Raw genomic sequence first — 13,983 nt, forward strand, 5'->3', positions numbered from 1 at the left:
TTCGCTTTATTTGCCAGGCCTCTACAGACAAATGAGTTTGCAAACACTATCCAGACCTTTACTGTCTCCCTTCAAAGCTTACTTTGTTCTGCCCCAAGTCCCTCATCAGATTTTAAAGCAATAGGCTCGGTAATCTGATCAAGTACGTGTACTTTTACATGTGCTTTCTGGAGATAGCATCTCAACAGAAAGAGATGACGCTGCGGGAGGATATTACAAGTATCACGGGATTACAGTCAGAATTGCCAGTGTCCACTCTAACTTCTAGTCATAGAAGCCACGCCATACAGCTCTCGGATGGACCAAGGCAAGGGTCTCCTTTGTAGAACAATGGACGCTGGACTACACGTGAAACCTATTTAAGCGGCAGTGTGCAGATCGCCCACTAACACTACAAACTGCTCCGAGCAACTCTGACTTGAGCTTCCTCGTAGGCTTCAGGGTGATGGCCTTGACCACACTTCCCCTCACCTGTTTTCGGGGCTGTTTTTTGAGCTGGACAGTCGCGCCCAAGGAAGGCGCACATCTAGCATGAGCTCATCTCTCGGGGGCGTTTCCAGAAGGCCCGGCCTGGCAGTGTGCGCCTGCTGCAAAGGGCTCCCCCCACCCCCACGACATCAGCGGCCCCCCGCGATGGGCGGGAGCGGCTGTCCACCGGCGCTCCAGCTCGGGAAGCTTTGTTTCCAGTTGAGCGCTAGAGGGTTCGGCCTCAAGCCACGGCGCGCCTTTAACATCTTTCAGAGAAAGACGTTCTCATTTGCTCAGCACGCGCGGTGGGGAGCCTCGGGCGCACTCGGGAAGCCGCGCCCGGCGGAGCTCCCGGGAATGGGGACGGCCTCTCGCCCCATTAGAGCGCTCGGAGCCCGGCCCTCCGACCGCGGCTTTTTCGGACGGGCGGCATGGCCAGCTCGAGCGTCGGATCGGAAAGCAAGAAGCATGCCGACCACTCAGCCTGTCCGCCCGCTGTAGGGACCACCCGAGGCCAATCCCACTGCAGCTAGGTCTTGCGATGGCACAGCAGCGAGCGCCCATTGGCCGCCGCCACGGGCTCCTACACCCTCCCTCTCTCTTCTGCGGCTCCCCTCCTCCGCGCTACAGCCCCGACGCTGCAGACCAATGAGATGGCACTTTATAGATGCCCTCCCTCCGCTTCCTTCTTCTCCCCGCCTCAGAGAGGGAGGGGAGGCTCTGATTGGCCAGATGTCCTCGGAAGCCCCCTTCCCTTCACCAATCACTGGGAAGGGTCCACGCCCAGCGGAGTTGTCCAGCCAATGAGGAAACGGGCGCGGCGCCCACCCGTACAGTCCCTCCCGCGACTCGGGAGTTTCGCCGTCCTTAACTCTTCAGGCTGTTCCCTGAGGGCCAACAGCTCTGATTGGCCACTGTCGCTATTGTCGAATCCTCTCTCCAGCCAGCCACCGAACAAGGCGAACTCTCTTTCCTTCCGTTCGGCCACCTTCGGCATTCCTCGTTGCCGGGGCGTGGCCTCCCAGCCACGGCTCCTCATTGGTTCCTCAGGCCGCTCGGCTTTTTCCGGCAGGAGCTGCAAGCCAGCGACGTCTTTGATTGGTCGCGGCTTTGGGTTTCGGCTGCGCTGCCGAAGCTGGCGGGCGCGGGCTCGGCGAGCGATTCCCAGACGCCTGTTACGCGGGCGGCGGGGCGCTGGGCGGTGTAAGGCTGGGTGGGGGAGGAAGGAGGCGGAGGACGAGTAGGGAGGGGGAGTGGGAGTGGGGAAGGGCTAGGCGGCTGCGCAGACGGCGCGCCTCGCACAGAGCAGCCCCCGACCCGGCCGAATGCTGGCTTGTGTCGCTGCCGCCGCCGCCGCCTGGGCCGAGTGACAAAGGAAGGAAGGCAGCGAGGAGGAGCCGGCCCTGCAGCCGCTGACAGGGCTTCGGGCTCGGGGCACAGCGCGTACACTTCCCGGGCAGCCGCGGAGCCGAGGCGAGGGGCGGAGGCCGGCCGTGCCGGGGCCGCGGACGGGGGAGGGGACCCCGAGGGACGGAAGCGGTTGCCTGGTTCCCATGTCCCCGGCGTATGGGGAGCAGTCAGGGAGCCGCTGCCTGGGGTCTGAAGGGAGCTGCCTCCGCCGCCGCTGCCGCCATGGCCGCTGGATCCAGCCACCGCCTGCAGCTGCTCCTGGCGCAATGAGGAGAGGAGCCGCCGCCACCGCCACTGCCCGCCGCTGACTCGCGACTGCGCTGCCCTCCGGTTCACCCGGCCGCCGTCAGACCTCCCGGATCCCGCTGCTGCGGGAGCCGCAGCGTTTGCCGTCGCATCTCCGAGCCATCTCCTCCCTCCTTCCCATCCCCCTTCTCTTCAAGCGTGAGGCTCGTGATCCTTCCGCCGCTTCCCTTCTTCATTGACTCGGAAAAAAATCCCCGAGGAAAATATAATACTCAGAGTACTTATTTTCAATCAAGTATTTGCCCTCGTTCACGTGATATATATATATTTTTAAGGATTCCACTCCACCCTTTTTCTCCTCTCCCAGGAAAGGGAGGTGAAAGAATTGTATTTTTTCCCCCAGCTCTAAATCATCTATGTGTTAAATATCCATACCGATCTGTCTTGAAGAAATACATAGCTCTTTTTTTTTTCTTCTTAAATAGCTATACAAAAGGAGTGAAAAGCCAAGAGAACGAAGTCTTTCTTTCTCTTTCTTGCGGGAGAACTTAATGCTGCATTTATCATTAACCTAGCACCCTAACATAAAACAAAAGGAAGAAAAGGATTAAGGAAGGAAAAGGTGATTCAAGAAGAGCCATCATGTCGGGGCGACCGAGAACCACCTCCTTTGCGGAGAGCTGCAAGCCCGTGCAGCAGCCTTCAGCTTTTGGTAGCATGAAAGTTAGCAGTGAGTATCGATTTTATTTTACACCCTTTCTCCACCTCACCATTAAGATAAGAAACCTCGAAATACCAGGATCTTACACTAACAGACCTGATAGAACAGTCAGTGGTAGTGGAAAAGGGCAAAAACCTGCCTTGAGTCAAGATGAGGCAGCTCCTTTTTTCTCCTCCCATACCCGTACCCCCTCCCCCAGCCTCATTAACCTTGAATTGAGAATATTAGTTTTATTTGGCTGATTGGATTTGAAACTTATTTTCTTACGTTCTCCGTGCTGCTGGTAGTCTTTTCAAGTGCTCCAGCGCCTCCGGGTTAAACGATGGAAGCGTTCGCTTGCCCATCCCTTTGAATAAAGGAGAGGACAACGCTTGATTAATAAACCATGATGTACATTTGCCGAGTCCGTGTCTTCTGGAATGAGGGAGTTTATTTTAGTTAGCTCAGGTTATCAGGGTTCTGTATTCTAAATAGAGAGATTAAATGTCCCGGCCTCCTAAAATTTCCTATTTGCCCGTGTGACTACAGAAAGTATTTTTGAATCCGGGGATGAACTTGCTTGGTAACCCACATTCCCGTTGGAGGCAAGCTAGCATCTCACTCTTCTAGGGGCTGTTTTCGGAAGCTGATAAATATCCCGCAGCAGTTGCATCTCTAAGTGCATTGTTTTCAAGTGGTTTAATGTGTTATCTCTTGACCTTCCTGTTTTGACGTTACCAATCTGCCACCATATAATTTGTTTAATCAAAAGGTAACTTGGAAGGAGATTCAACTTTTGATTGAGGTTGTATTGTCATTTTGCCAAATACTAAGTTAAGTGTTGTCACTGAGTCGTCATTTAAAGTTTAATTTTGAGGTGGCATTGCATTCATTACTTTTTTTTTTTTTTAAAGAGTACAAGTGGATACCCTTTTAGAATTATTTAAAATGTATCAGTATCTGTCAGTCTTTTGCCTGGAATCTGTGCTGAAAAAAAGAGTGTGTTCTTGAAGTGTTTGGAAGACTGAGTATCCAGTGTTCAAATGTATCTATTTGTGGAGATGTTTATGTGGTATTTCATGACAGCTTATTAGAACATAGTTGCAGATTCTGGCTAAAATATCTATGTTATTTCCTTTATTGGATAAGAAAGAAGAGGGAGGACATAGATAAAATTATTTTATTGCTGAGAGGAGCTGATGTAACTGAAGAACTAAGATTTTTCAAAAGTCAAAATGCATTTGCTGTTGTATGCAGTTGATTAGGCAATTGGAAGTGATTCCTTTTAGTGCACGCAGGATTGCAGTTCTGTAGGCTTTTGGAACTTGACTGAAATAGAGAAGTCCAAAGTTATATCCAAAGTGATGGCTGAGTGGGAGAGATTTTTGCAAGTTCACTTTTTTCCTTTTCCATCAGTGACTAGCTAATTTAGAACGCAGGGCATGTTGAGAGGGAAGCTGATTTCGCATCTTTCAGGGAAAGGGTCATGCTTTCTAAGCACTTTATGGACTCATTTGAAAGGAATTTTAAAAAAAATATGCTAGAGTAATTTTCAGTTAGGATGAAGTAGACTTCATGGTAACTACTGACGAGCCTTTCATGGTATTTTACAGTATTTGTGTGTTGTATGCTTTGGCTAGTTTTATTAAAAAAACTTCTCAGTCAATTTTAGACCATTTATTTATTAGGTTTATTTCAGAGATCTGTAATGCTAGAATAAATACCAAAATTGGGGACTTTTCGTATTGTTTCCAGGATTTTCTTTGAAAACAACTTATTCTTGATAGAGGTTCTTTAGGATGGAGGAAATCCAAGAGGAGTATAGTTTAAAGTATTTTAACTTTATATTACCATATCAGTCAACATTAAAAAAGATTAGAGTTTAATGTTAATTATTACTGCTCTTTAAAAAATAGCCTTGACATTAAGGACATGTCAATGAAAGGGGCATTTTCTGGGTGCTGGTGTTCTAAAAGGCACATATGACATTATATGTAGTCCTTGTTCCCAGAACCCCTGATGTAAAGACAGACATTCAGAAAAAGGCGAAGACAATAGCCTGAGAACTGCAATATTATAAAATGCCAAGTGAACCATTTGTTCAGAGGGACAAAGGAAAAAGGGGTAGTGAGCAAGGAGCAGGAAGATTTCTACAGAGGTGCTTCTTAAAAACAGGTGCTAGCTAAGTCCACATGCCAATGGAGAAGCAAGCAGTGCACTGGGTGGAGGAAGGCTAGCCTAGCCACAGTCTGTTCTGTATGGGAGGTGGAGGGCAAGTTGGTATCTCAGTTCCCAGGGCCTAAATAGAACAAGAGCATGGGAGTGGAGACTTAGAGGAAAGTTAGTTAATCAAGAGCAGAAGAGGCCTGTAAAAACTGGGTGGGGATCTAAGAGCTATCTGCACTAACTGTGGATTGCTGAACGAGACATTCTGAGGGGATTTGGATAGCTGAGTAGAGAGACATTAGAAGCCTTTTGGCTATAGTAGACTATATTATAGATCACAATGTAAATGGGAACATGGGATGAAAGGAAGAGATTTGAAGACTTGTGAGGGGAAGGCTGTCAGGGCTTTGGATTGGACCGAAGGAGAATATTTGTGGAGTCAGGAGTTAAAAATAAAGTCTGAGGTTATTGGTCTGGAAGACTTGACCGCTGAATTACATTGTTCATTGTAATGGGAAATTGAGAAAATGCTGAGACCAGAGGGTGGATGGGTTCAGGTTTTTAAAATGGCATACGGTAAGTATCCTTGAGATTCAGCAAGCAGCAGTTAGTTACTGGCAGAAACTTAACTTTCTAGTTTGTTCATTTCTCATCCTCACTTGGAAGTGTCAGGCTGTGTTTGAGGGCAGTAACTGGAGGTTATACTAGATGCATATTTTGTTTTGTTTGACACAGGGTCTCTCTCTGTAGCCCTGGCTGTTCTGGTACTCAACTTGCCATGTAGATCTGGCTGGCCTTGGGCTGACAGAGACAGGCTTGCTTCTGCCTCCCAAATGCAGGGATTAAAGGTGCCTTCCACTACTACTTGACATTTTATATAGTCTTGATCTTTGGGTCATTCTTAAATGTATTTTCTACAAGTAATGATTTTTAGGTAAAATTTGCCTGTAAAATAATGCTACTTTTAATATTTAATTAAAAATCATTGTAACATTTTTGAGGCATTTATCCTAAGATAAAGTAAGTATATTTCAAATGCTTTTTATTTTAATTTATTTTTATTTTATGTGCACTAGTGTGTTTCCTATATGTGTCTGTGTAAGGGTGCAGGATCTTGGAGTTACAGACAGCTGTGAACTGCCATGTGGGTGCTGGAAATTGAACTCTGTCCTCTGGAAGAGCAGCCAGTGCTCTTAACCACTGAGCCATCTCTTCAGCCCCTCAAATACTTTTTCCTTGCTGTAATGAAATCAATTTTTATTCACATCCAGATTTATGAAGATTAAGTGAATATCAACATATACACAGATTCTACTGTAGAATAACATCTTTTACTCAAAATAGAGAAAGTACACGGTAATTTTGGTTAACATTTTGTCAAATGCTTATGGTGAGGCTGGGCAGTGGTGGCACACGGCTTTGATCAGCACTCTGGAGGCAGAGGTGCTTGGATCTCTGTAAGTTTGAGGCCAGCCTGGCTACAGAGTGAGTTCCAGGACAGCCATGGCTATACAGAGAAACTATCTGGGGAAAAAAAAAAATAAGGCTTATGGTGAACCATTGGCAGACAACTTGGCTAGTTGCCCAAGCACAATGCTTGTATACATGGTATGGAAAGAGGAAAATACTGTCACTTGAGTTATTTCATCGTATAACATTTTTTTTTTTTTTGATTAAAATTTTTTATTAGCAGCTGTGTGGACTGGCACAGACCTTTAATCCCAGCCCCGAAGAGGCAGGCTGATCACCAAGTTCAAGGCCTGGTCTACATAGCAAGTGAGTTAGTTCCAGGCCAACCAGGACTGCAGACAGAGACCCTATCACAAAACACAAAAGTCACTACTGAAAGTAGACCAATTTATAGTTGCATAGTAGTATTCTGCAATATCAAATTACACTATCTTATAATCAAAGACTAGTTAGTAACTTGGAGGTGCCCTAGTTTCCAAGGAAGGTTCATTTCCTTGTGGTATGTAAGAAATAGGTTATTAGGAACTAAGCTACTTTCTATTTTCCTTTCCTTTCTTCTTTTCTTTTCTTTTCTTTTCTTTTCTTTTTCCTTCTGTCTGTCTGTCTGTCTTTCTTTCTTCCTTCCTTTCTTTCTTTCTTTCTTTTTTGAGACAGGGTTTCTCTGTGTAGTTCTGGCTGTCCTGGAACTAGCTTTGGAGAGACAGAGATCTGTCTTCCTCTGCCTCCCAAGTGCTGGGATTAAAGTGTGCCCCATCACACCCATCTCACTAGCTAACTTCTTGATTTTCCTATTTAATGGTGAAAAAAAGAAAAAAACCCAAACTGTTAGTGTGTGAGATTGAAAATCAGGCCCTTGCTTTTCACTCCTGTCAGCTAGACTGACTCACAGTTGTTAGAGGCTTAAGATATTTAGGTAAGCTTTGCATGGACTTTTGTTGCATACACCTTGAGGATGCTAATTATCAAGTGACAAGTACTGTTCCAAAACTTTAATGGGACCTAGAGATTGAGCAGTTTATTATGGCTGACTGGGAACTGCATTTAGAAAATGAGGTGTCTTCTCATATTCCACCCCTTCAGATGGTACTTGTATCCAGTTTCATCAGTCTCTTATACTGGACTTGAATTGTAGGCCTGAGGTTTTGTTTCAGGCAGACAAGTATGGGAAAGCTCAAGTTATTAAGTACCTGCAGTATACTATATTATGGGCAAACTTTTTTTAAAAAAATGTTTAATTCAATATATATGAGTGTTCTGTCTTCAGGCATACCAGAAGAGGGAACCAGATCCCATTACAGATGCCTGTGAGCTACCATGTAGGTGCTGGAATTGAACTCAGGACCTCTGAAAGAGCAGTCAGTGCTCTTTACCACTGAGCTATGGCTCCAGGCCCAAGAGACTTTGTGTGAGCTTTGTGCATAGAGAAAGCTAAGAAACTTTCTCTATGCTGACCCTAGTGCCACAGTTCCTTCTTTTTTGCTTCTGGTTTGTTTTTATTTGTTTGGTTTTTTAAGACAGGGTTTCTCTGTATAGTCCTGGCTGTCCTGGAACTTACTCTGTAGACCAGGCTGGCCTCGAACTCAGAGATCCGCTTGCTTTAATCCCAAGTGCTGGGATTAAAGGCATGTGCCACCACTGCCTGACCTGCTTCTGTTTTTATTGTATACTTTCCATTACAATTTTTACATTTGTTAATTTAGTGTATGTCCATGTGGAGGTTGGAGGAATTAGCTTTCTCCCTCTGTTATGTGGGTGCTGAGGTTTGAATTCCTCAGGTCGTCAGGTTTGGTGGCAAGGGCTTTTAGCAGCTTTTTAGCACCTGAGCTGTCTTTCTTTTTTAGGATTTTAAAATTAGGTTTAGGGGCTTGAGGGTCAGAGATGAGGACAGGCAGGATGTGAGGAGACTAGTGCCCTCCATTGTGAGTGGGGAGCAGAGCGCATGGGCGGGGCAGCAGTAAGGCCTGCTCCAGAGACAGGACCAACCTGATTCCCCAGGCACTACTCCACAGAGAACATAGTCACTCTAAGAAAATGAAGTTGTTGGAACAGTTAGCATCGTCTTCTGTCTGATCTTTTGGGGATGTTCCAGTGGTGGTAAAAAGGAAAAGCATGTGTAATTTGAAGAAGAAAGACTTTCATGCAGAGAGATTCATGGTGCATGAATTTCAGTGTGGATGTTGCAATCTTGGTATCTAACTTTGGTTTTTTTGATTATCACAAAAATTGCCTTTGAAACTTTTGAATACGATTTGGAAAAGTATGTGGGTAAAACCTGTGCATGGAAGAGCAAGTGACAGTTGCTGGAGGAACATTTTTCTTGAAATGACCTCACAGTTACATTTACAGATGAGGCAGGTTGGCATGGTTCATGGTGAAGGCTCTCAGTGACGGCCTCAGTTCAATCCCAGGATGAGGAACTGGGAATTCAAGCTGGCTACCATGTCCAACAACTTTTAAAGGATGTCCAAGCCCTTTAAGGGATAATTTAGCAATGACTGTGATTTTTCACCATAGTGGATTTGAAATTAGTTTCAGGTATGCCTATTAATAAATATAGTATGTGCTTACAGTTTCTTGAAAAAAACATTAGGATTTATGCCAGCACAAAAGGGAAAGTAATATGTGGCTTTCTTTTGTTATTGTTTAATGTTAAGTCAGCACTGGTTTCTTTGGGAGAGTATTGTCATTCTGTGAATAAATCTGCTTCTGCTCTATATTTTTATCCCCATATAATATCAGGAAGTACTTCTCCAGATTAGTCATTAATAAGAGCTCTCACTCACTCTCTCTCCCCAACAACCTCCCCTCTCTCTCCAGGGTTTTTCTGTGTAGCTCTCTCTAGCTGTCCTGGAACTCACTCTGTAGACCAGGCTGTCCCTGAACTCAGATCTACCAGCTTCTGCTAGTCTTGAAATTAGAGGCATGTGTCACACGCACCTGATATCCCTTTCATGAAAAGATTATTGTCCCTTCTTACAGAATTTGATGCTAACTTCAAGTAATAATTGTTTTTCTGGAAATACTTTTTTTTTTTTTTTTTTCCTTTTTGGTTTTTCGAGACAGGGTTTCTCTGTATAGCCCTGACTGTCCTGGAACTCACTCTATAGACCAGGCTGGCCTGGAACTCAGAAATCTACCTGCCTCTGCTTCCCAAGGGCTGGGATTAAAGGCATGCGCCATCACCGCCTGGCTGGAAGTACTTTTTAAATTGTGTTTTCAACCAATTATTCAGCTATATATCATGCATTTGTGAGTGCCTATAATTGGAGCCTCCTTCCTTCTGGTCCCCCTCTTCCCCACCCCCAAGAATAGAAGTTAATCAATATGACAGTATAGTCTTTGGAATCTGACCCTTTTAGAATTGGTTAGTGGTTGACAAAATAAGCCAAAAAAAAATCAGATTAAAAACTGTGGACAGTTAATAAACTGGACAGCATAAATTGGATTTGCTGCTGTTAGACCTATCATCAGGCTGACAGATTCATAGCTTTGTATCCTGGTTTGTAGGTATCTCAAAGCTTTTTTAAAGAATTATTATTTAACACTTTCTGGTCTGCTTTTTCGACTTTTTAACTGCTGATCCTTTTTGCTGGCCCTCATTTAAGTGTTTTTTTTTTTTTTAATTTTTTTTGTTCTGTTTTTTAAAATGTTATGAATAGCTGTGTAGAGAGTAATTGTATGAAACCCTGGTCTATGCCATGAGAACTGAAAAGGTAGGTATGTTAATTTGTGCCAAAGAACTCTTTGTTTTGAATGTCTGAGAAATTTGTAGGAGCTTCTCAAAGGCCAAGTCTCTCTTTGCATGTGACATTCTCTGCTTCCCCTCTTCTATAAAATAAGGTAATGCCTTTCAGTGAATTCCCCGTTTCCTCCTTGGCTTGTTGAAGAGACTGAGTTGAGTCAAATACCTTTATTTGGTCTCCTGTCTTCCAAGCCCTACTTGTCAGGTGCAGCCTTAGCCGGGACGCTGTTCTCTCCAGTAGTCTTTGTCCTTTATTGATTGGTATAATTTTAGTTGATCTTTAAAAATAACATGAGAGCAAACCCTGTGATCCCAGCTGCTCAGAGACTGAGGCAGGATAACAAGTCCAAGGGCTGCTTGGGCGGCTGACATTCTGTCAGAATCCGTAAAAAGAGCACCTGGAGATAACACTCAGAGCTGTGGGGTGTTCGTCTAGCATGTGTGTGAGGCTGTGGTTCATTCTGCAGTACTAGGAGAAAGAAATTCAAGGAAAATATAAAGCAGAGTGAAATTTAACATTAGATATTGTTTCTGCCTTCTCATAGTAGATATCATTATCTTGGCCATCTACCTTTTGCTATAATTAAACTATTGTTTTTTTTGTTTTTTTTTCTCCTTTTTTCGGTTTTTCGAGACAGGGTTTCTCTGTGTAGCCCTGGCTGTCCTGGAACTCACTCTGTAGACCAGGCTGGCCTCGAACTCAGAAATCCGCCTTCCTCTGCCTCCCAAGTGCTGGGATTAAAGGTGTGTGCCACCACCGCCCAGCTAAACTATTGTTTTTAGTCAAACTATTAAATCATTCCCACCATCGAGACATTGAACAGTAGTCAGAGCCGAAACAAGTTGTAAAAACGCCCACACTTCCTTTTGAGAAGAGCTGTATTGGAATATAATTCTTATATCATGTTTACCCACTGAACATTTAGTGGTTATTAGTGTTTTCATAGAGTTGTGTAGCCATCACCATGACTTAATTTTAGGATATTTTTCTCAACACCCCCTCCACACACACAAAGAATCCTTGGGTCCATTACTGGTCTCTTTTTATCATCTATTGCCTACCTATAGGCAAGCATTAATCTGTGTATCTCTAGTCTAGATTTTATATACATGGATCTATAGTATGGTCTTTTCTCCCCCTCTCTTACTTCTTTATTTTGGTTTTTGAACCAGGGTCTCACTATCTATTCCTTGCTGGCCTGTAGCTTGTTCTGTAGACTAGGTTGGCCTCAAACTCAAGATCTACCTGTCTCTGTCCTCTTGAGTGGGATTACAGGCATGTACCACTGTGCCTTTCCTGACTTTTTATGACAGGGTCACACTCTGAAATCCAAGGTGTCCCGGAACTTGGGATCTTCATGCCCTTGCTTCCCCAGTGTCTGGTAGGCTGCAATTGCAGATGTGATGTGCTACCACATCTGTCACTGCCTTTCCTTCATGACTAGCTTTTCCGTGACACATCTTAGTCTTCCATGCTAAAGCGCGAACAATAAAAAGGCCTCCTTCCTTTTTATTGTTGAGTAATAATTTCATTAAATGGAAGTGTCAGGTGCATCAGTCCATTAGCATTTGGGTTTTCTGGTTTTTGGCCACACAACTAATAACTGCTTTGGACATTCATGCTAAAGTTTTGATGTGGTTGTATTTTAAGTCTTCTGAGTATGAACCTAGAAATGGAACTGCTGGATCATATGGTAACTTGTTGATCATTTTAAAGAACTATGAAGGCTTTTCTAAATTCGCAGAGGAGTTTCTTTCTGTTATTTTGTTTTTAAGTGTCTTTATTGTTACCATTCCTTTTCTTGCACAGTCTGGAGTGGTACAGACTTGATTTTCCTCACAGATATATCAGGTTTTCAGGCTCTTTTGGATTTCTGCCTCGCTGTAACTCCTTTTCTTTCCCCACAGCATCCTTTTTTATAGAGCTGTAATTTGACTGCTGGTACCTGAGCTTGTGGGTCTCCAGGATCTTTTGAGCAGCTGACTTCATTCTCCTGTTACTTGGATCATGTGTTGGTGTATCACTGCAGAGTTCTTATCTAATATTATCTTGTGACATCAGCCAATAGCGCTCAAAGTTATGATTTGGTAAATATATCTGGAAATATTCTTAGTTAATATGTAATTAATTAATTAATTAATTTATTTATTTTTGAGGCAGAATCTCACTGTGTAGCATGGGCTGGCCTTTAATTTGCTATTCTCCTGTGTCAACTTCCTTAGTAGGGGTTGGGTATGTGCCACTATACTTCTGTCAGAGATTTTTCTGTATTTGTGCCAAAGGGAAATAGGAAAGGGACGTAGATTTTGGCAAATATCTTCACCTCTTCTGCATGAGACTCAGGTGTTTGGACATTTCTTATTAAGATTTTATGATCAGTTGATGACTGAGAATTCTGCCAACTTCTAAGTGTATGTATACCAATTATACATTCTGGGACTAGGGAAATAACTATAGGCTGAGTTCAGAGATGCACTGGGCCTAATATAAGTTGGACTTCAGCCAAAAATGTTAATCACCTGACATCCATAAGCCCCTGCTTTAACTGAAGGGCTGTAATGTTTCTTAGGGTCTCCTGGAATCAGTCCCAATTCAGAACCAATAATATCTGGTAGATCCTGGAAAGTCTGATTGGTTTCCCATCCCTAAACCCCAAAATAAACAGTTACCCTTGTAAAGAGGTATATCTTTCTGGGGAAGGAGTAGAGAAAGGCTAACAGTAAAACGTTTACGTACTTATTTTAGTCAGTTTTCTGTTGCTATGAAGAGACATCATGACCACAGCAGCTCGTAGAAGAGAGAGCACTTAATTGGAGCTAGCTTATAGTTTCAGTGGTTTAGTCTGTTATCATCATGGAGTGGAGTCTGCATGTAGGCAGACTCGAAGCTAGAGAAGGAAGTTGCTAGAAGTTCTACATCGGGATTTACAGGCAGGAGGAAGAAGAGAGCTATTGGGCCTGGCCTGGCTTGGGTTTTTGAAACCTCAAGCCCCACTATCAGTGACACACTGCCACTGAGAAGGCCATACCTACTTCAGTGAGGACATAACTCCTAATTCTCAAGTAATGCCACTACCTGATGACTAAGCATTCAAATAGATGAGCCACAAGGGGGCCATTTTTTCCTCAGAATACCACAGTATTTTATCAAGGTCTTTCCTCAGGAGAACTTGGTCATCTCTTCATCATTCAAGAAGTTATGGGTCTATAGACTGCTTCAAGTCTGGAAATTGGTTCATGGGCCAAGATTCCCATAGCTAAGATACAATGTAGCCTTTCTTTAATGTGAGAAATTTTCTGAAAACAGATCAAACAGGAGTCCAGTAGGCATTTTATCTATTTCATGCCTGGAAGCACCATGATTGATTAGCCAGTACTAAAGGTCCAAATGAGTCATGCCACCATAAAATTCCTTTTGCCTATGCTGACTTTACAGGTCAGGCCACTTGACATTGCTTTGTCTATTCTACCCATTACAATAGCTATGATCACTTCGCCTTTGGTAATTCAGTTCTGCCACTGGCCCCTGATTCTTTGGAGCCCAGTTAACCCACTGCATTTAATTTGTTCAGCTGAGCAGGATTTTCTTCTCCAGCCCTAAGGTCTGGCACAGGGAAAAGGTCAACAGCAAAGGTCTTCAAATGTGCTGGGGCCCCTTTAATCTTTTGCATCTTAGAGGAAGTCTCAGTCAGGGTTTCTATTCCTGCACAAACATCATGACCAAGAAGCAAGTTGGGGAGGAAAGGGTTTATTCAGCTTACACTTCCACATTGCTGTTCAT

The 13,983-nt window shown here is 44.0% G+C and overlaps 1 protein-coding gene across 2 annotated transcripts in view; it reads left to right on the top strand.

Moving 5' to 3' along the window:
- The first annotated feature begins 1,316 nt into the window (after positions 1–1,316).
- Gsk3b (glycogen synthase kinase 3 beta) overlaps positions 1,317–13,983 on the top strand; it is a 153,979-nt gene continuing 141,312 nt past the window's right edge. Inside the window, exon 1 of one of the 2 annotated variants that reach the window (XM_031363852.1) lies at positions 1,317–2,854. In XM_031363852.1, the coding sequence (XP_031219712.1) occupies positions 2,767–2,854 (88 nt within the window). In that variant the 5' untranslated portion in view covers positions 1,317–2,766. The remainder of the gene's footprint in view (positions 2,855–13,983) is intronic. The other variant, XM_031363851.1, reaches the window with a different exon arrangement.

The sequence above is a fragment of the Mastomys coucha genome, unplaced genomic scaffold (genome assembly GCF_008632895.1).
Source record: "Mastomys coucha isolate ucsf_1 unplaced genomic scaffold, UCSF_Mcou_1 pScaffold12, whole genome shotgun sequence".
Taxonomy (NCBI): Eukaryota; Metazoa; Chordata; class Mammalia; order Rodentia; family Muridae; genus Mastomys; species Mastomys coucha.